At 42.5% G+C, this 19,774-nt stretch overlaps 1 protein-coding gene and 1 long non-coding RNA gene across 3 annotated transcripts in view; one reads left to right on the forward strand and one right to left on the reverse strand.

The window, feature by feature from the left end:
• The window catches only part of LOC310678736, a 34,503-nt gene that overhangs the window by 6,831 nt on the left and 7,898 nt on the right, over positions 1–19,774 (forward strand). The window lies entirely within an intron of this gene.
• Positions 1,920–8,754, reverse strand: LOC310678676 (G-protein coupled receptor 35-like). 2 transcript variants are annotated; one of them, XM_083442978.1, is made up of 3 exons: positions 8,248–8,754; positions 5,556–5,707; positions 1,920–3,540 (listed from the first exon to the last, which is right to left on the reverse strand). In XM_083442978.1, exon 3 carries the CDS (start codon positions 3,526–3,528, stop codon positions 2,566–2,568), a length of 963 nt encoding a protein of 320 aa, XP_083299104.1. In that variant the 5' UTR covers positions 3,529–3,540; positions 5,556–5,707; positions 8,248–8,754; the 3' UTR covers positions 1,920–2,565. The 2 variants fall into 2 exon arrangements, with proteins under 2 accessions (XP_083299104.1, XP_083299105.1); XM_083442979.1 differs by lacking the exon at positions 5,556–5,707.

The following is a 19,774-nucleotide window of genomic DNA, read 5'->3' on the forward strand; positions in this document are numbered from 1 at the left end:
CCCCCCTATGCACTATCCGTGTATAAGACGACCCCCTAATTTTAATTTCTTAATAAAAAAACCTCGTCTTAAACACAGAAAGGTACAGTATATTCAGTGGGTAGATGACATTGATTGATTGCTGGAGGGGAAAATGAAATGCCCGGGGGGGGGGGGGCAGGAGCGCCAGTTCCTGGGGGTTGAGCCCTTTTGGCCCCCCCTATATTTTTGGAGTAAGAGCTGGGTCCCCCAATGTTCAAAAAGCATGGAGCTGATTGCAGGACAGCTCCAGTGGCTGACTCCTTCCCCTCCTACTCCTGCCACAGTAGGGGAAAGCGGGTTGAAGTGAAGTCGCCAGCCATTGAAGCCCCCCTTGCAAGCTGGTGCCTCTGCTGGGGGGACAAGGAGGAGGAGGAATGGAATGATGGGGAGTGGCTGGAAACCTGAACAGGAGCTGTTGCCAACTGCAACATTTTGTTGCAGCAGGTACCAGTTGGTCCTACATGTATTACTAATGAACTCAATTTCTAAGTTATGCAGCCAGAATGGCATCGTCCACACACAAGAGGGTGGTATTGCTATCAAGAGGCTTGGGGGGACCCTAAGGGTTGCAGAAGTACACCTACTAACCCCCCCCTACTTCTTCCTCAGGTGGAAGAAACCCCCTAAACAGCCCAATAAGGCCTGTGTTCATGCTTCCTGGTCACAGAATGCGGACTGACTGCTGGAAGGTGGGAGGGGAGATGGAAACCAGGGGAAAAGGAAGGAACTAGATGCAGTATGCTGAAAAGGGCATGGCTGGCTAGCAAGAACCATGAATAAGAGCATTTGAGCTGCAGCTCAGTAGTAGAACATCCGCTTTGCATGCAAAGGTCCCAGGTAGAATCCCTGGCAGGTAAGACTGGGAGAAACCCTCTGTCTGAACCCTGAGAGAGCCATTGCTAGTCGGTGTAGACAATATGGAGCAATGGTCTGACTCGGCGCAGGGCAGCTTCCAGTGTTCACTGCATACGGAAGGTCCTACTTCTGTTTCTGAGAACAGCTATCAAGGTGCAACCCAAGCTTGGCAGCATGATAGCACCCTTAAACCACATAGCTCAGTCTGCCAGGCTTGTGGTTATCCTGCAGCCTGGCTGCCAGGAACTGTGCTTCAAGACTTAACATTAGCAGGAAAATAACCATGTATGTTATGCAAATAATATGTGCATTTCTAAATAACCTTCTAGAATAAGCACATCACTATTTGTATGTTAAAACACACACACACACACACACACACACGTGCTTTTTTCTGGGGGGTACACATACCACTAAACATTTTGTGAATCTTTTTACTTTTGTCCATTTACTGTGTTTATTTGTCCCGATTAAATTGTGATTTTCTTGAGTCAAAATGAGTGTGTGTGTGTGTGTGTAATGAATTGACCCTTTAACTGACAGACAATTCCTTTTTGTGTATAAAAAAGAAATGTATTTATGTGTTACATTTATATCTCACCTTGACCCCAAAGAGCTCAATTTTGCAATCAAACTTTTGCCTTTCCCAATTTTATCTGCACAACGTCCCTGTGAGGTAGGTTAGACTGAGGCCTCATTTGCCCTATACATTTGAAGCAGTATCATAATGCCAGTTTAAACAGCCATGGTTTCCCCCCAAAGTATCCTGGGCAGTATAGTTTGTTAAGGGTGTTGAGAATTATTAAAAGGCAAAGGTAAAGGATCCCTGACAGTTAAGTCCAGTCGCGAATGACTCTGGGGTTGCGGCCCTCATCTTGCTTTACTGGCCGAGGGAGCCGACGTTTGTGCGCAGACAGTTTTTCCAGGTCATGTGGCCAGCATGACTAAGCCGCTTCTGGCAAAACCAGAGCAGTGCACAGAAATGCTGTTTACCTTCCCGCCTGAGTGGTACCTATTTATCTATTTGCACTTTGACGTGCTTTAAATGTATAGAGCAGGTGGGGGCCCGAGAGACAATGAGTGGCTGAAAGTTAGCTTCACAGTAGAGTGGGGATTTGAACTCTGGTCTCCTAGTTCTAGTCCAACACTCTAACCACTGCGCAAGGCTTCCATATAAAAACTATATTGCACATCATGCAAAAACCAGCATTTTTTTAAAAAAAGGTAAAGCTCTTAATATAGTATATGCACTCTGCAACCAAATGTATATCAATCATAAAACAAACTTACAATGCATAATACAAATCCATCATTGTAAGCTGTATCAAACTACAAGCACTAATTCAGCTGAGGAAGGCCTGAGTATAAAGACAGGATTTCAACATGAAAAATACCATCTTAGATACAGGGATATGTATCTTTCCGCAAGAAGTATGGATCCAGAACATAATCTGCCGTTTCAGCAAGAGATGTTAAACCAGCACACTGATCTCCATCGGCGAAAATTCAAGGGAGCAGCATCGGTTTAAAACGTATCAACTAAAATTAACGTGATATCCACTTTGTTTACTGGTCTTGAATAGTTTGTGGGGCTTCGTTCGACATAGCGTTCGAAAGGTGATGTTTCAATTGATTGGACATAGTGCTCCAAAGGTGAGACTAGATGCATCTTAAAATGACGTTGTGATTTCAGCTGTTTAAACTTTGCAGTTGTGAATTTTCGGGTGTTTTGCTTTGCAGCTGTGAATCTTGAGTTAAGTTGGACCTGGACTGCATTGCGCTGAAGGGAGGCAAGAGTGCTGCAGCTTCCTGGAATTCCTTAGCAACCATGTAATAGCACACGGCATCCAAGCAGCAGTTTAGCTTGGTCATTAATGCAGTTGCGTGTATGGTATTGGCGATGGCTTGCCACACCTCGCAGTCAGCAACTTCAAATGCTTTTGCTAAGTAGCTAAACAGTAAACTCAAGTGGAAAGGCAGGAAGCATATAATGAAGGTGGCCAGGTTGATTGAGACCACCCAGATGGCTTTCTGGGTTAACTTTTCTTCATGAGGACCAGCATTATGTTTCTTCCTGAGGCATCGGATGACTTGTATGGAACAAAACAACAATATAACCAGTGGTATGAAAAAGAAAACGATTAATCTGACCAGGGTAAGAGCTTTGTTCTCCTTAGAAAGCTTATGAAAACAAAACTCTCCTTTCAACGAGAGACTGAATGGGATTGTATAAAGCAAGCAACAGAGCCAAACAAATAAGCAGAAAAGAGCTGCCTTCCGCGGAGACCTGATTACTTTGGCTTTCAGGGGATGTTTGATTGCAAGGTACCGATCAACCGCTATTAGCATGATGATGCCTATGCTCATTGGCATGTTCATGCTACTGATTCCGAATAGGACAGAGCAAAAGTCATCCACAGGCCAGTTGTTGTAGTGAAAGTACACAATGAATGGTAAGATAAGGACCAGCGTGTAGTCTGCCAGGGCTAAATTGATCATGTAAACTCTGGTCTCTGTCCATTTGCCCAGTTTGAAGCAGAAAACCCACAAGGCAACTGTATTAAATATGACTCCGAAAAAGGTGAGTAGGCTGTAAAGAATAATTTCAAAAGTAAGTATGCCCCGCTCAATCGTGCTACTGCAGTTCGCCATTATGACAGTTTTCTGTAAAGAGATATTTTAAAAATAAGTAGCAAAAATGGAATGCAGAGATAATTAAAGCTTGATTATTTGTTCTGACAACAGCACTTGGATTATTTAGATCCATTCCTATTATTATTATTAGTCAAATTTGTATACCACTGTATACCTGTAGATCTCAGGGCGGTTCACGATCTGTGTCTGGGCCTGGCAATTGAACTAAGGCATTTTGGGTTGAGGTGCCATGGTCCCCAAATTCCACCTGTAGCTGACTAAATAGTGGGATGTGTGAACTGTTTTGTGTTTTGATTTGTCTTTTTACTGAAGGGGGCTGCCCCTTTTAGCAGAGGATTGACTGCTTGACTCATTCCCCCCTCATATCATTTCTCTGCTTTCCAAGTAAATTTTCTTCTCACAGAGATAAAATACAGTGACTTTGCATATCCCGCCCGCCCCCCCGTGGGTGAGAAAAAGCAGCTGGTGAGAGTGATTTTGAATGTGGCAATGACATTCAGCCTCTGGGCAGTCCCTTTCTCCAGTTTCCACCAGTCTTGCTCTGATGTTGCCTGACTTTGTCTCTGTCACATCCACACCATACATTTAAATTGCTATGATACCACTTTTTACAGGCGTGGCTTCCCCTGAATAATAATGGGAGATGTAGTTTGTAAGGGGTATTGAGAGTTGTTAGGACAGTTTTTCTCCAGCTCTGCTCTCCAGCTGTTGTTGGACTACAACTGCTGTCATCAATTCAATTAATTCAATTAAAAATCCTTTATTAGGCATAGCACACCGCAAATTAACATACAAACATCATATATAGACTGTATAAAATAAGGGCTCTGTGAACACAATTTATCCCAGTCTCCAGCTCGGCTCTCCAGCTGTTGTTGGACTACAACTGCTGTCATCCCTAACTAGCAGGACCAGTGGTCAGGAATGATGGGAGTTGTAGTCCAACAACAGTGAAGAAACACTGTGTTAGGAAAACCTTATTCCCCTCACACACCTACAATTCCCTGGATGGTTTCCAGTTTTCCAAGGGAACTCTAATTGTAGAGGAATAGCAGTATCCTAACAACTCTCAGCACCCTTAGCAAACCACAGTATTAGAGTGTTATTATAGTGCTTTAAATGTATGTCGTGGGTGCTGGTATGTGTGTTTTTTTGTGTGTTTATAAGAGTAGAGAGATACAATGAAACCTCGGACCCCGACCGCCTCCATTTTGGAACATTTCGGCTCCTGAATGTCGAAAACCCAGAAGTAAATGTTCCACTTTTTGAACACTTTTCTGAAACTGAACGTCCAATGCAGCTTCCGTTTGAGTGCAGGAAGCTCCTGCAACCAATCGGAAGCCGCACCTCAGTTTTCGAAAATTTCGGAAGCTGAACAGGCTTCCAGAATAGATTATGTTCGATGACTGAGGTTTGATTGTAGTTTATGCATGTCATATGTATTGTCTAGTTTGACCCTCAAGTATGGGAAGTTCCTAAAACAGGACATGTTAGTATTAATGAAAGTTGCACAGTACATAGATTTATACACTACCATGCAAGTAGGAGTAAAACAAGAACCAAGCAAAATAGGTTATGAAAAATATATGGTCTGATCTGATTCAGAAGCCTGTTATTAAACTGCTTATGAAAGGGAATCTTTCCAGCACCCCTAATATCTTACGCCCAAGCATTCTGCTATGAATGGCTGGGGCAACCCAGGATTCAGCTACATTACTCGTGTTACAATGCTATAACTGCGTCATAAACATGCGGCACCAGATGGTGCTGTAGAGCTAAAAACATTGTCTATGCAATTTTACGTAGAGTTTTTTTCCCTTTCGTTAATTTATAACTTATTTATAGTGTTTTTCCTGTGTGTAGATTCAGCCCCTAGACAGATGGGCAGGTGCAATTAATAACATTATTATTATTATTATTATTATTATTATTATTATTATTATTATGAAGTGAGAAATGTAGTTTATATTTTTGCTCAGCCTTCAGTGGAGCAAAATGTAAAAGAAGAACGCATGTTTACCTACCTTATCTGATTGCAGTTGCCCACAAGGAAATGTTCAGTCTAACGTAACTTTGATTATCTGGATGCCATAGGAAACATTTAATCTGATAGGTGATGCAGCACTTGTTCTCTCTGATGCTTCCAACTTTTCAGAATGCTAGTTCAGCAGGAGCTCTGCAGGCAAATGTCATAGCATTAGTACTATCTGAGGTAAAATTTTGCAGAGTTCCTGGAGAGGGGAAACCCAGCTCTTTATCACAAAGCGATAAGCTTCAGAAACTTAAACATACCTTGCCAGATTCTCCTCTTATTCCTTTTGCCCTTTTCATGTCACATTACTCCCTTGTGATAGTTTTGTTGTTGTATCTACCCCCCATTTCCCTCCCTCAGTATTTAATCTACAGTGGTACCTCTGGTTGAAAACGGAATCCATTCTGGAGCCCCGTTCACAACCTGAAAGGAACGCATCTGCGCATGCACGGGTCACGATTCGCCACTTCTGCACATGCGCATGACGTCATTTTGCATGTCTGTGCATGCGCAAGTGGCGAAACCCAGAAGTAACCCTTTCTGGTAATTCCGGGTCACCGCAGGACGCAACCTGAAAAGATGTAACCTGAAGCAAACGTAATAAGAGGTATGACTGTATATTGAATCATCACATTGATCAGTGTAATTTCTCGCCATATTTTCCACAGAAAGAAGAATCTAAACGGTTCTGTGGGTGCTAACATTCTGGCCTCAAGCATTAGGACTTTGCTAGAGTTGAACCACTGCCACACATGGAGCTTAAAATGGATCAGTTCAACCAGACTGCAATGTGAATGAAGTGGCAGATCTTCGGGTCTCAAATTTCAGTGACACGCTTTGTGACACCGAAATTTGGTGCTCCTCTGCCACTCACACTCCATTCTAAATCATAATTGTCGCACCTCCAAGGCTCTGTACCCAGTGTGATTGAACCGGTCACCATTCCCAAAATCTGCCTCTGGGTGATTTGGGTGATTGCAGTCCTGCATTGGTCAGAATGCTGACACGTGTCACAGATACATCTCTCCTTCCTTGGAGGTTTTTAAGCAGAGGTTGGATGGCCAACTGTCATGGGGTTAGGCTAGATGATGATGATGATGATGATGATGATGATGATGATAATAATAATAATAATAATAATAATAATAATAATATATTTATACCCCACCCATCTGGCTGAGTTTTCCCAGCCACTCTGGGCGGCTTCCAGTCGAGTGTTAAAAACAATACAGCATTACCCTTGGGGTCCCTTCCAGCTTTTCTATGATTCTGCTTTCTTGCCCTCGTTTACAACAACCAGACACATCATGTAAATAACAATAGGAAGTTTCAATGTCAATTTAAGTGTTCTTAATCCAAATTGCTGGATTGACTGTTGGACTATAGTGAGTGCCTCGTTTTGAATAGTAAGTGCTGTGATGACTAGGGTTTAGGATTTATTTTAAATACCAAGAAAACACACAAAAGACCAGGGTCTCTGATCAGGTGGCAGGAAATGGGGAAAGTCTCTGTCCGAGATTCTAAAGAGCCACTGTCATTAAACTAGACAGCACTTGGCTGGATGGTGAAAAAGCCTGACTATTTAGCATAGAGATAGAAAAAGGCTAGACTCATTCTGTCACAGCCCTTATTGGTTGGTACTTCCAGTGTAAGATTTAACTCGCTTCCCACTCTAATTTTCAGTGGAAAAAATATAGGATTTTCAGCATAGAAAGGTCAAGAGGTAGGGCAGGGGTAGCCAACATCATAATTATATTTATTTATACCCCACCTTTTTCCTGATGGGACTAAAACCAGTTTACAGATTAAAAAAAAAGAACTGCTAAAAAGCAATAATTAAAACAATTAAAATAATTAAATAAGAATTATTAAATAATTCTTAAAAGAATTAAAAATATTTCTTATTATTAAATAATTAAAAAGAACTGCTAAAAAGCAATAATCAAAGAAAAAAGCAATAATTAAAACACAAGGAAGCATTGATAGTATTAAAACTATACTATATATAAAGCTATAAAATCTATTGAAAGTCTGGGAGCAGCCACCAAGAAGATGCCCTCCTCATGCTGTTTGACTACAAATCCCATCATCCCTGACCACTGGCCATGGTTGCTGATGCTGATGGGCACTGGAGTCCAACGACATCAGGAGGGCATCACATTGCCTATCTCTGGCACAGGGTGAAGAAGACATTTATGTATCAGGAAAACACTAAATGCACCTGATGTTTATAGTCCAGGAAAGTTTATGGCATAATAAATGTGTTAGCCTTTCAGGTGCCCCAAGACTACTTGTTGTTTTAATCAGAGTGTGTAAATGACAAGTTGGATTCACATAGGAAGCTGCCTTAAACCAGGTCAGACTATTTGTCCATCTATCCCATCTGTTCTGACTGGCAGCAGCTCCCAGGGACTCAGACAGAAAGGTCTTTCTCATCACCTCCTAACCAAATTGAAGATGCCAGGGCTTGACCCTGGCACTATTTACATGCAAGGCCTGAGCTACCCTGCTGAACTTTGTCAACACTGGAAGCGTAATCTCAAAATACATGAAATTATGCGAGTTACTATACCAGGAAGCTACTCCACAGAAAATATTTCTGCAGAAATGTGGATAAAACTAATTAAGCTCCTGCTATTTCTGTATAGTCCTATAGAACTCAATTAATTATAACATACACTAACCTTTTATACAAGTTGGAAGCAACTTGTTCGATAGTTGAATGCAGAGCTTGCATCAGGAGAGGACAAACACCATTGCCAGTGCCTTTTAAAAACTAGCTGTCTTATTTGCATAGCCTCTTCGTCTCTATGATGATGAGAAACCGTTTTCTCCCCGCCGAAGTCTCTGAGTGGTTGGATATGTGGTATTAATGCGTACAGAGTCTTGCGTGCTAACAGGCTGGTTTGTGGCTTTCTTAGAAGCAATGGGTATGACTCTAGTAGAGTTTCTCTTCTCTAAGTCATGACGGAAATGTTTTTTCATTTCGCTCTTGCGTCAGGCATAAAACATTATTTCTGTCATTTACTTTCTGCTGCATCCCTGTTGCCCGTTACTGGAGAGTAAGACCCCTTGAAAAGTAATGACATTTACTGCTGAGCTAACCTGTGTAACGCAACACACTTAGATGGTATTTGTTAACTTACCTGGTTGTTTGAGGACACCGTTAAATGTACCTAGAGAGCACACTACACTGGGCAAATGAGAGCTGTCAAATCAGAATAAAATTTTGTACAGATCAGTGTTTTGTTCTGTTTGTACTAGATTCGGTGCTTTTTTCTGCGGGGACTCAGGGGTACGCATACCCCTAAATATTCTGTGAATCTACGTTTGGCCTCATTGAGGGGCAGTATTTCAATATGAGTAGGGAAATGAAATTACCCCTAAACATTTTTTTAAAGAAAAAAAGCACCAGCTAGATCTATTATGATTCTATATGAAGATAAGAATGATCATATATCCATAGTTCTGCAAGGCTTCCATGAACTCATGAACAGAGGCAGTTTTAGTCGTATGACCAGTTTGTATCCCTTCAGCTGAGGTAACAGAGCTAGGTGATTACTAGCTGTTGAACTTCTACTCCCATCATTCCTGAACATTGGGCATGCTAGCCGGGCTGCTGAAAGGTGAAACCGAGGGCACCATGTTGACTATCTATATATCAGATCATGACCTTGATGGGTGATGAAGAATATATTTCACTTGAAATAAGTCAGGCGAGGACCACTTCATATACTTATGCACCTTCAGTAGGCTGGCCATCGCTTGCTGGTGAACATGTCTTCATTTGATAGATGGGGAAGCAGAAAGGACCGACTTGGACCTTGCAAGGGCTTCATGCTCTTTATTCTAAAGCTGGTGTGCTGGTGTGCCTAAGCAACAAACCAAATGTGATGGAGACAATGGGACTGGATGCCCTCTTTTCCTAAAAGCAGTCACGTGTTGGGTTGGGATGATTTGGAATAGGGCTGCCATGCTTGGGCGGGGCAGGGGGAGGGGGGAGGTCTAACCCTCCCTGCTGACTCCTGACATGTATCCCTCTTGCAGTTGCTTTTAGGAAGAAAAAAGTGCATCTGGGATCACAGATTCCCTAACTCACCTGTAGCTTGGCCCTTAGAATCATGAATCAGAAAGTTCTCTGTTCGAATCTCACCTCTGCTATGAACTCTCTACTTTGGGCATGTCCTTGGAAACCTTCTCATCCCTGACCTTCTCCTTCCTCCCTTCTGTAACGCAGGCTATAACATGGGTAGTCAAACTAAGGCCTGGGGGCCGGATCCGGCCCAATTGCCTTCTAAATTCGGCCTGCGGACGGTCCAGGAGTCAGCATGTTTTTTACAAGAGTAGAATGTATCCTTTTATTTAAAATGCATCTCTGGGTTATTTGTGGGGCCTGCCTTGTGTTTTTACATGAGTAGAATGTGTGCTTTTATTTAAAATGTATCACTGGGTTATTTGTGGGGCATAGGAATTCATTCATTTTTTTTCTTTCCAAAATACAATGTCTGATGGACAGTGGACTAGCCCCCTGCAGAAAACGTTTGTTGACCCCTAGGCTATAATAACTATGGTTGGCCTTGCAAAGAATTACTGTATAACCCGTGCCAAGTGTTTTGTGCACGCTAAAAAAGTGTTATAATGGTTTATTATTACAGCATAGCTGATGAATTTCAGCTTTGGAAAGTCATAACATTGTGGGCTTGTATTTTTCTACGACACTCTGCATGATCTGCACTCCTTCTTTTGTCTAACATTTTTTTCTTTTTTTCATCCCACACCTCTGTTATAAACGGATGCAATTATCCTCCCTGTTAAAAACATCCTTATGAAAAGCCTAATCTGCAGACAGCAAACTCGAGTCTATTGGAATGAGCATAAATTAATTTTAATTCCACGAGCCATGTCTGTTCTGTTAACAGCTTTTGCCTAACATTCCATTATATACATACATTTTAAAAACATGTTTCACTAGATATTTAATTGCTTCGAAATATTCCAAGCCAGTTTTGGAGCCAATCTCTGGAAAGTTTCAGGATGTGGGTGGGAGAGTCACAGGGTTGAGTAAACATGGAAAATGCCATTTTGGGTACATGTTTGACATCTATGTAATTGTGAAGTAGGAAAGATGTGTATTCTGGGGCTTTGCATTATGGGTATTTTTGTTTGTTTTTAAGCAGCAGTGCCATTCACCTTCCAGTAAAATAGCCATGTGAGAGCCCGGGGTGGAGAGAGTGGCTGCACAGCTGGATGCAGCCCATGAGGCGCCCTTCTGAGCCCCCCCTGGCCCTTGGCCAGTGCCCAACCTGGTACCAGTAAAGATTTGCCTTTACTGAACAGCTTCTCCTTCTTCAATTCCATGGTACTGTTGTTTGCTGGAGATGGTTGGAGGATGGATGGTGCCTAACAGGTTGAGGTTGAATCCTGATAAGACAGAAGTACTGTTTTGGGTGGACGGGGTGGGTGGTGGGTGGGGGACTCCCTGGTCCTGAATGGGGTAACTGTGCCCCTGTCATTTTAGACTCGCAGCTGTCCATGGAGGCGCAGGTCAATTCTGTGTCCAGGGCAGCTGTCTACCAGCTCCATCTGGCACGCAGGCTGAGACCCTACCTGCCCGTGGACTGTCTCACCAGAGTGGTGCATGCTCTGGTTATCTCACGCTTGGACTGCTGCAATGTGCTCTACATTGGGGCTACCTTTGAAGGTGACCCAGAAACTACAACTGATCCAGAATGCGGCAGCCAGACTGGTGACTGGGAGCAGCCGGCGAGACCATATAACACTGATCTTGAAAGACCTACATTGGCTCCCAGTACATTTTCGAGCACAATTCAAAGTGTTGGTGCTGACCTTTAGAGTCCTAAACGGCCTCGGCCCAGTATACCTGAAGGTGAGTCTCCACCCCCATCATTCAACTGAGGTCCAGCAGTTTCCTCATTGCAAGAAGCAAAGTTCCAGGGAACCAGGCAGAGAGCCTTCTCAGTAGTGGCGCCTGCCCTGTGGCCTCCCATCAGATGTCAAAGAAATAAACAACTATCTGATGTTTAGAAGACATCTGAAGGCAGCCCTGTTTAGGGAAGTTTTTAATGACTGATGTTTTAATGTATTTTTAATCTTTTGTTGGAAGCCACCCATAGTGGCTGGGGAAATTCCGCCAGATGGGCGGGTATAAATAAATTATTATTATTATTACATCATGAAAGGCTGCTGCAATGTATTGCAAAATTAGCCCAGGAAAACTCCCATCCTGTACTAGCTGTGAGAAAGCAGCCAAAGTAACTGGGGATCCAAGTAGATATTTAATTTCCTGCCATTGTTGTCTGCTTTTCGGAATGGCAGGAACCTTTCCAAAGGCTTCAACAGTGCAGATGGGACAATGCTCTCCCCTGCACTTGATGGCAGCAGGAGATGTAGGGCACACCACATATTGTAGTTCTGCCCTCCAACATTGTCCATCCAGTTCTGGGCACCACAGTTCAAGAAGGACACTGACAAACTGGAACGTGTCCAGAGGAGGGCAACCAAAATGGTCAAAGGCCTGGAAACGATGCCTTATGAGGAACGGCTAAGGGAGCTGGGCATGTTTAGCCTGGAGAAGAGGAGGTTAAGGGGTGATATGATAGCCATGTTCAAATATATAAAAGGATGTCACATAGAGGAGGGAGAAAGGTTGTTTTCTGCTGCTCCAGAGAAGCGGACACGGAGCAATGGATCCAAACTACAAGAAAGAAGATTCCACCTAAACATTAGGAAGAACTTCCTGACAGTAAGAGCTGTTTGACAGTGGAATTTGCTGCCAAGGAGTGTGGTGGAGTCTCCTTCTTTGGAGGTCTTTAAGCAGAGGCTTGACAACCATATGTCAGGAGTGCTCTGATGGTGGTTCCTGCTTGGCAGGGGGTTGGACTCGATGGCCCTTGTGGTCTCTTCCAACTCTATGATTCTATGATCTTTCCCATCCACCCTGCAGCGATTGTCTGCCTCACTCTGCCTAATCTATCTGAAATGTCATACCCCCATGAAAGAACTGGTCACATCTTTTCTTTTAATTCTTTCTTCCTCTTTTAAAAATAGTACTGCTTTCTCAGTGTGGGAAATGCAACCAGCCAGCTAGCAAATAATTATTTTTTCTCAGTAAAGCTTCACTTTCGGAAATGCCAGTGTGTGGGGAGGTGAATCAGGTGGCCTGGCTGCATTTCAGTGTTTTGCACAAGTGCTTTCATTGCACGCAGGGAAAAGTACACAGTGGCTGAAGACTTTTTAACAAAACCAGTCGACGAAATCGCAAAATTGCTAGCTAATATTTGCGTATATCGACAGGCCTATATTACATTCATTTACAGTTCCCGGTCTCCTGAGCAGGGCAACGTTTCAGAAGCAGAGTTATCTGGGTCTGACTTCCTGAACAATGAAGACTTTTGGTGTCTTTGCAATATTTTCTTTATTAAAAAATACACAAGTAGAGCATAGCACCGGTGGAAGCAAGTAGCACAAATACTCCTAGGAAGCCGCAGGCCTGTTATTTTAGGGCATATTCAGACTTCCTTTTGTGCCACATTTCTAGGTACTCTTTAAACCTGTGGGTCCGAGCACTTTAATTTTTGTCCCAGCGCTTTCCCCATGAAAACCCGCTATTTACTGCTAATTTGGAGTAAACTGCAATCCACAGTGAAATATACTTGGAGTCAAGAGTGGATTTCATTTTCTTTATTCAGGTGAGGCGAATGAAAGTTTCCCCAAAATATCTGCTTTATTTACATTATTTACACAATGAGCTGCACATGATTGGCTAATTCCGGGATTCTCCTGTAAGCCAATCAGGTTGTGGATTTATTTCAACCTGGAGCTGGATTGGGTGGCTCCTGCAGACCAATCATACTGCTGCATTGTTCTCGGACCAATCAGACTGGTGCATTTTGGATTCTATTGTTCTAGGACCAATCAGACTGCTGCATTTTGCATCCTATTCAACTCAGTACATAACACACAGAAAACCCCAATTGCTGTTTGTTTGGATTTAGAATTAAAGAGCGGGGGGGGGGGCTTAGGGAAAGTGGGGGGGGGGACCGGGGACCCAGTGTGGATGAGCCCTCACATCAGGTCTACACAGAGAGATGCATGTACGTGAAGGAGCTTTCAGAGTAGATCACTGTTAGCTCTCAGTTCTCTTTCTCTTTCTCCCTACCCCACTCTCTTTACAAAAACTGCAGTTTCTTTCACATAAAAACTTTAAGATCTACTCTTGGAGGGGCTGGAAGATGTCATCTTCCCTTCAGGAATGATCTGGGTACATCTCCTTTTTCTAAAAAATAAATAAAAATAATTTTAATTAAATTTTGTTCATCACAATAACTTTGTCTCCACAAAAAAGCAAAATACAATTCCGAAATTCCCCCCTCCCCCTCCCCACAGTTTCCCTCAACTCCCTCTTCTGGTTCATTACATACTAATTTCTCCTGCCTGGTTTATTATCTCTCAATAAAGCTTTCATAAATCTGAATATTATTCTGATCTTGTCATTTTTATATTGTAATTGTTTTCGAGTTTCTTGTTTTATTAGTTGTAAGAGTTTAATCAAACCCACTTCTTTGCAATATTCTGTAAGTACAACATAAATGGTTCCCAGTCTTTTTAAAAGTTGTCTATTGTCTTTGTCTCTATTTTTTCCTGTTATTTTCGCCATTTCTGCATAGTCCATCAGTTTTTCTTGTCATTCTTCTTCAGCTGGGTACATATCCTAACAATTAGCTCCCATGGACAAACCACTAACTGAGCCTGAGTAATTTTTCAATGAAGGATGTAGTTGGCATGTCTTGGCCAGAATTAATAGAATCATAGAATTATAGAGTTGTAAGGAACCACAAGAATCATCTATTCCAACCCCTTGCAATGCAATAATCTTTTGCCCAATCTGGGGCTCAAACCCATGACCCTAATATTAAGCATCTAATGCTATACTGAATATACTCAGAGTCCCGTAGTGATTTCATGCTCTTTATTGCAGCTTGTAAAACAGTGACTGAATTGCCCCCCAAACGCCAGGCTTTTATATACATTATTTACACAATGAGTCCCGTCTGATTGGCTGATTCTGCTTCCCTCCTGGAGCCTGATTGGTCTTTTCCTGCAAGCCAATCAGTTGTTGCATTCTACGATCCTACCAGCCTAACAGGCTGATTAACTTCCTCCTGGAGCCTGATTGGTCTTCTCTTGCAAGCCAATCAGTTTTTGCATTCTAGGATCCTACTTGCCTATTGTTCTAGGATCCAAGGTTAGTACATAACATCTACCACCCGAGTTATCCCAGACAGTCACTATCTTTTTTCTGATGGTTCTCTCTTAGATATTCTGCAGCTTTTACCTCCTCCTTTTTGGTCAATACTGTACTATTAAGGTATGTTGAAGCAATAAAATTCCACAGCTGTCTCCCAGGAAGATGCTTTTCAATTTAATACGTTCAACCTCATATTTATAGTCTCTTTGAACCTGTCAGTTTGGAATTGATTCTCATTGATTAAACTGCTACCAGTCCTTGCTCATTCCTGTGCTAACTCTGCAGTCTCATTGCTTTTCTCCTCGTTGGGCACTTGCACAAATTTACAATTATACAGGCATTGGTAGTGGATTTATTCCAGAATAAAGGAAGTCATCTGCATAATGGGCTCCTTATAAATGCATCATTTTGTGTACATGGTTCTTTTCACAAAAAAGTAAGAACTTTAATGCAAGGAGTGCCTTTCATATTAAACTTATTATGGCTTCATTGAATTCAGAACACAGCAGACTGATTATTTAGCTGGAGAAGTCTGAAGTCTTTTAGCAGGAGCCTTGCTTTAACTAATTATAATGAAAAGAGACTTTGTTGGACGTGTGTGTCACACAGCTAGTTGCCGCAAATGGAGACTGATGATAAATTCCCGAAAACATATAGGTAAAAAGAATGTGGCCATTGATTCTTTTAAGTGGAAATACGCAGAAGTTTGGCAATTTCAGTCACTGTGGGATACTTCCTTTTTTTGCTCTAAAATGGGAAGCAGTTATTAATCTGTAGAAAAGAAAGATGGGCTATATGCCTCTAAAGTCATGGAACAAATTGCTGCAGAAGCGGACAGTCTGTCTATTCGAATCAATGGAATATTTTTCAAAGGATGTTAATCCACAGAAAATTGGAATGCCCCCCCCCAAAAAAACCCCAGCAACTTCACATTTTTAAATAAAGTTATAATCATATTGATTTATAATCCTAAATAAACCAATCTGGGAGCCTTTGCTGAAGGTTGGGGTACAAATGCTCTAAATAAATGAAATAAAAGCCCATATTTAGGAAGCAATATGAAGTATCAGAGCTAGCTAACAAACAACCAACCATTAATCCAGTGCTGTGGACCTAATGGTACATTGGCTTATTATTTTTTTTATAAATAGCAGTGCCTCATGAAGCTGGCAAACTGCTTTTGACACCGAAGTGAGTTTCAAGGCCAAACTAAATGTGATGATTTCCTATCTTTAGCTCTTGAGTAACTCCCCACCTAAAAAATTGGTTGCTGCAAGGAAATGTGAGATGGATTGGGATTATTTGTTTATTCACACTCGCCTTTCCTCCACGCTTTCCAGGCACGGACTGCAATTTAAAGCTCCATATCCAAGTTCTAAAAGAATTATTTCATTTTTCTTTTGCTCTGGATCTTTCCCTGCAAAAACCTGCACTATAAGAAGCTGAATCAGAGCAAATGGCAATCTGTGGGAAACCTGAATGGCTGTTCGTTGCACTTCAGCTCCAGCGCAAAAAAAAGAAAGAAAAAGAAAAGAGTGTTTAGACACGAAGCTTTAAGCGCAGACTTGTGCCTGGAAAGAGCGGAGCAGAAGGTAAGTGTGAATAAGTCCTATAAAGAGAGGAGAGCTTAATTCTTTGTCTGTGTTGTGGTCTGGAGCTGAATTGGATATCTGTTTTTGCTTGGCATCAAAGGGAGGTTTCCTTTTCTTGAGAATAGTGGACAAGAGGAGCCCCACCAAATTTAGCAAAGCCAAAGAGCCAACGTTCTCATCCCCTTTAACTAGGGACACCTGCCTCTTTGCTTGTCTGTGAAACACACATACAAGTGGCTCCGAAGATGTTCAAAACTAGAGAGATGCAAAGAAACACCAGCAGCTCCCACAATCAAATGCACTTCTACAATGTGATGGGTCTGCTATAGATACAAGATAACAAGCTGTTCTCTTTGCAACTTAACTTTCCATAACCATAAAACATAAATCTAGTTACAGGTAGGTAGCTGTGTTGGTCTGCCGTAGTCGAATCAAAATAAAAAAATACTACTTCGTGTATCTGAAAAAGTGTGTATGCACACAAAAGCTCACACCAATAACAAACTTAGTTGGTCTCTAAGGTGCTACTGGATGGATTTTTATTTTATTTTGTTTCATAAAACATAAAGTTCTTAGAATCCCTAATCAAAAACATTACATCTGCCAGAAACTTTATGCTACTATCAACACTCAGCCTTTGTTGAGGTGGCCTGCCAAATGAGAAACTATACAATGGCCACAGATATCTGTCGGAAGTGGAAATGGCTGCTGCTTGCTTTTTTGTCCTGGATCCAGAATGTAAAGCCAGAGAATACAATCAATGTCAGGCCAGCAAATATGATCAGTGTTTGCTCATCGTGCCCTTTGTTTTTATTGTTTAAATAGCCCACAGTCAATAAATCAGAGGATTACATACTGTGGTCCTTGGACTACCAGTGGTTCATATGCTTCATTCTGATGGTAGAATCATAGAATTGGAGGAATCATAGAGTTGGAAGGGACCCTGAGGGTCATCGTCCAAGCCCCTGCAATGCGCGAATCTCAGCTAAAGCATCCCTGACAGATGGCCATCCAATGTCTGCTTAAAAGCCTCTAAGGAAGGAAAGACCACCACCCCCCAAAGGAGCCTGTTCCACTGTCGAACAACTCTTACTGTCAGAAAGTTGTTCCTAATACTTAGTCAGAATTTCCTTTTTTGCAACTTGAATCCATTGGTTCTGGTCCGACCCTCCAGAGCAGGAGAAAATAAGCTTGCTGCCTCCTCCTTGTGACAGCTCTTAAGGTATTTGAAGTGTTACCTATTTATCTATTTATCTGTGGTCTAAGGTGTTATGTACTGAAGTTCTCACCCTGGCCAAAAGGAGTATTGTGTATGTAGTTTTCACTCAGGTCCACGTCAGTTACTTTAGGTGGGAAACCCTGGGTTGTTGTTGCTACAATGTTGACAGCCGGCTGCCTATAAAAGCAGGCCAGCTGAGCTGTTTGCTGTTCTGTTCTGTTCCAGCTTACAAATAAAGAGCTGCTTTGAAGAATCAGAGTGTCGTCTGATATGTTCACCCACAACTTAACATAAACCACAGAGCCTAGGGCTTGCTGATTGGAAGGTCGGCGGTTCGAATCCCTGTGACGGGGTGAGCTCCCGTTGCTCGGTCCCAGCTCCTGCTCGGTCGCAGCTCTAGCAGTTCGAAAGCACGTCAAAGTACAAGTAGATAAATAGGTACCGCTCCGGCGGGAAGGTGCACTGCTCTGGCTCGCCAGAAGCGGCTTAGTCATGCTGGCCACATGACTCGGAAGCTGTATGCTGGCTCCCTTGGCCAATGAAGTGAGATGAGCGCCGCAACCCCAGAGTCATCCACGACTGGACCTAACGGTCAAGGGTCCCTTTACCTTTTACCTTTATCCTATCTCCTCTCAGTCTCCTCTTTTCCAGGCTAAACATGCCCAGCTCCTTCAAGCGCTCCTCATAAGGCTTGGTTTTCCAGACCCTTGATCATCTTGATCCCCCTCCTTTGCACACGTTCCAGCTTGTCAACATCCTTCTTAAACTGAGGTGCCCAGAACTCCAGGTGTGGTCTGATCAAGACAGAATAGAGTGAGACTTACTATTACTATTGCTACTTCTATTATTAATAGAGTGGGACTATTGCTATTATTACTATATTTGGATACTATACGACTGTTGATGCAGCCTAGAATAGCATTAGCTTTTTTTGCTGCTGCATGACATTGTTGGCTCAGGTTAAACTTGTGGTCTCCAGTCCACAGGGACCTAACCTGTTCTCTAGTAATTCTCAAAGATTATAGGCAAAGGCTCTGAGATTACAGCTCCTTTAGTACCCTTGGGTCCATCTCTGGTTCCGGAGATTTTAATTCATTTAATGTACCACCCATTTCCCTATCTTGGGCTATCTTGGGCTTCAGCAAGTCTGTGGATTTGTGGCTGAAGATGGCCCATCTATCACATTAAATATTCATATTGAATTTATTTTTATTACTTCCTTTGTTATATTGTAGTGGGACGCGGGTGGCGCTGTGGGTAAAACCTCAGGCCTAGGACTTGCCGATCGCATGGTCGGCGGTTCGAATCCCCGCGGTGGGGTGTGCTCCCGTCGTTCGGTCCCAGCACCTGCCAACCTAGCAGTTCGAAAGCACCTTCGGGTGCAAGTAGATAAATAGGGACCGCTTACCAGCGGGAAGGTAAACGGCATTCCGTGTGCTGTGCTGGCTCGCCAGATGCAGCTTGTCATGCTGGCCACGTGACCCGGAAGTGTCTGCGGACAGCGCTGGCTCCCGGCCTCTAGAGTGAGATGGGCGCACAACCCTAGAGTCTGGCAAGACTGGCCCGTACGGGCAGGGGTACCTTTACCTTTACCTTTGTTATATTGTATTCAATTTTATTGCATTACGATTTGAATTCTATGGAATTCAAATCGGAATACTATATATAAGGACTAAAAGTAGCAATAAAAATACAATATAACTAGGACAGCACATTAAAATAGCTATAAAAGGAAGAAAAATATTTAAGCGGTCTCCCAAGATCCTCAATAATGTACAAAGCGGTTCATGGTGGGTGGATGGGGGAAGTTTGGGGATGACTGCAATGCGTAATTAACAACAGTTTTCTTGTGCATTGTTTTGACATTTCCTTTAAATTGACTGGTATGGAAATAATGACATCATTAATTACCTCAAATTTGTAACATAGATAAAGAATTGGGTACAGTACATTAAATAGTGGAAAGCAAGATGTACTGCGTAGTGGTAGGAATGGAAATGACATCCCTAATACTATCAAATAAAGCACTTTATTGATTCTACACATAGAATCATAGAATTCTAGAGCTAGAAGGGACCCTGAGGATCATCTAGTCTGACCCCCTGAAATGCAGGAATATGCTGCTGTCCCAT

Source organism: Podarcis tiliguerta (assembly GCF_965153285.1).
Source record: "Podarcis tiliguerta genome assembly, chromosome: 5".
NCBI classification, from domain to species: domain Eukaryota; kingdom Metazoa; phylum Chordata; class Lepidosauria; order Squamata; family Lacertidae; genus Podarcis; species Podarcis tiliguerta.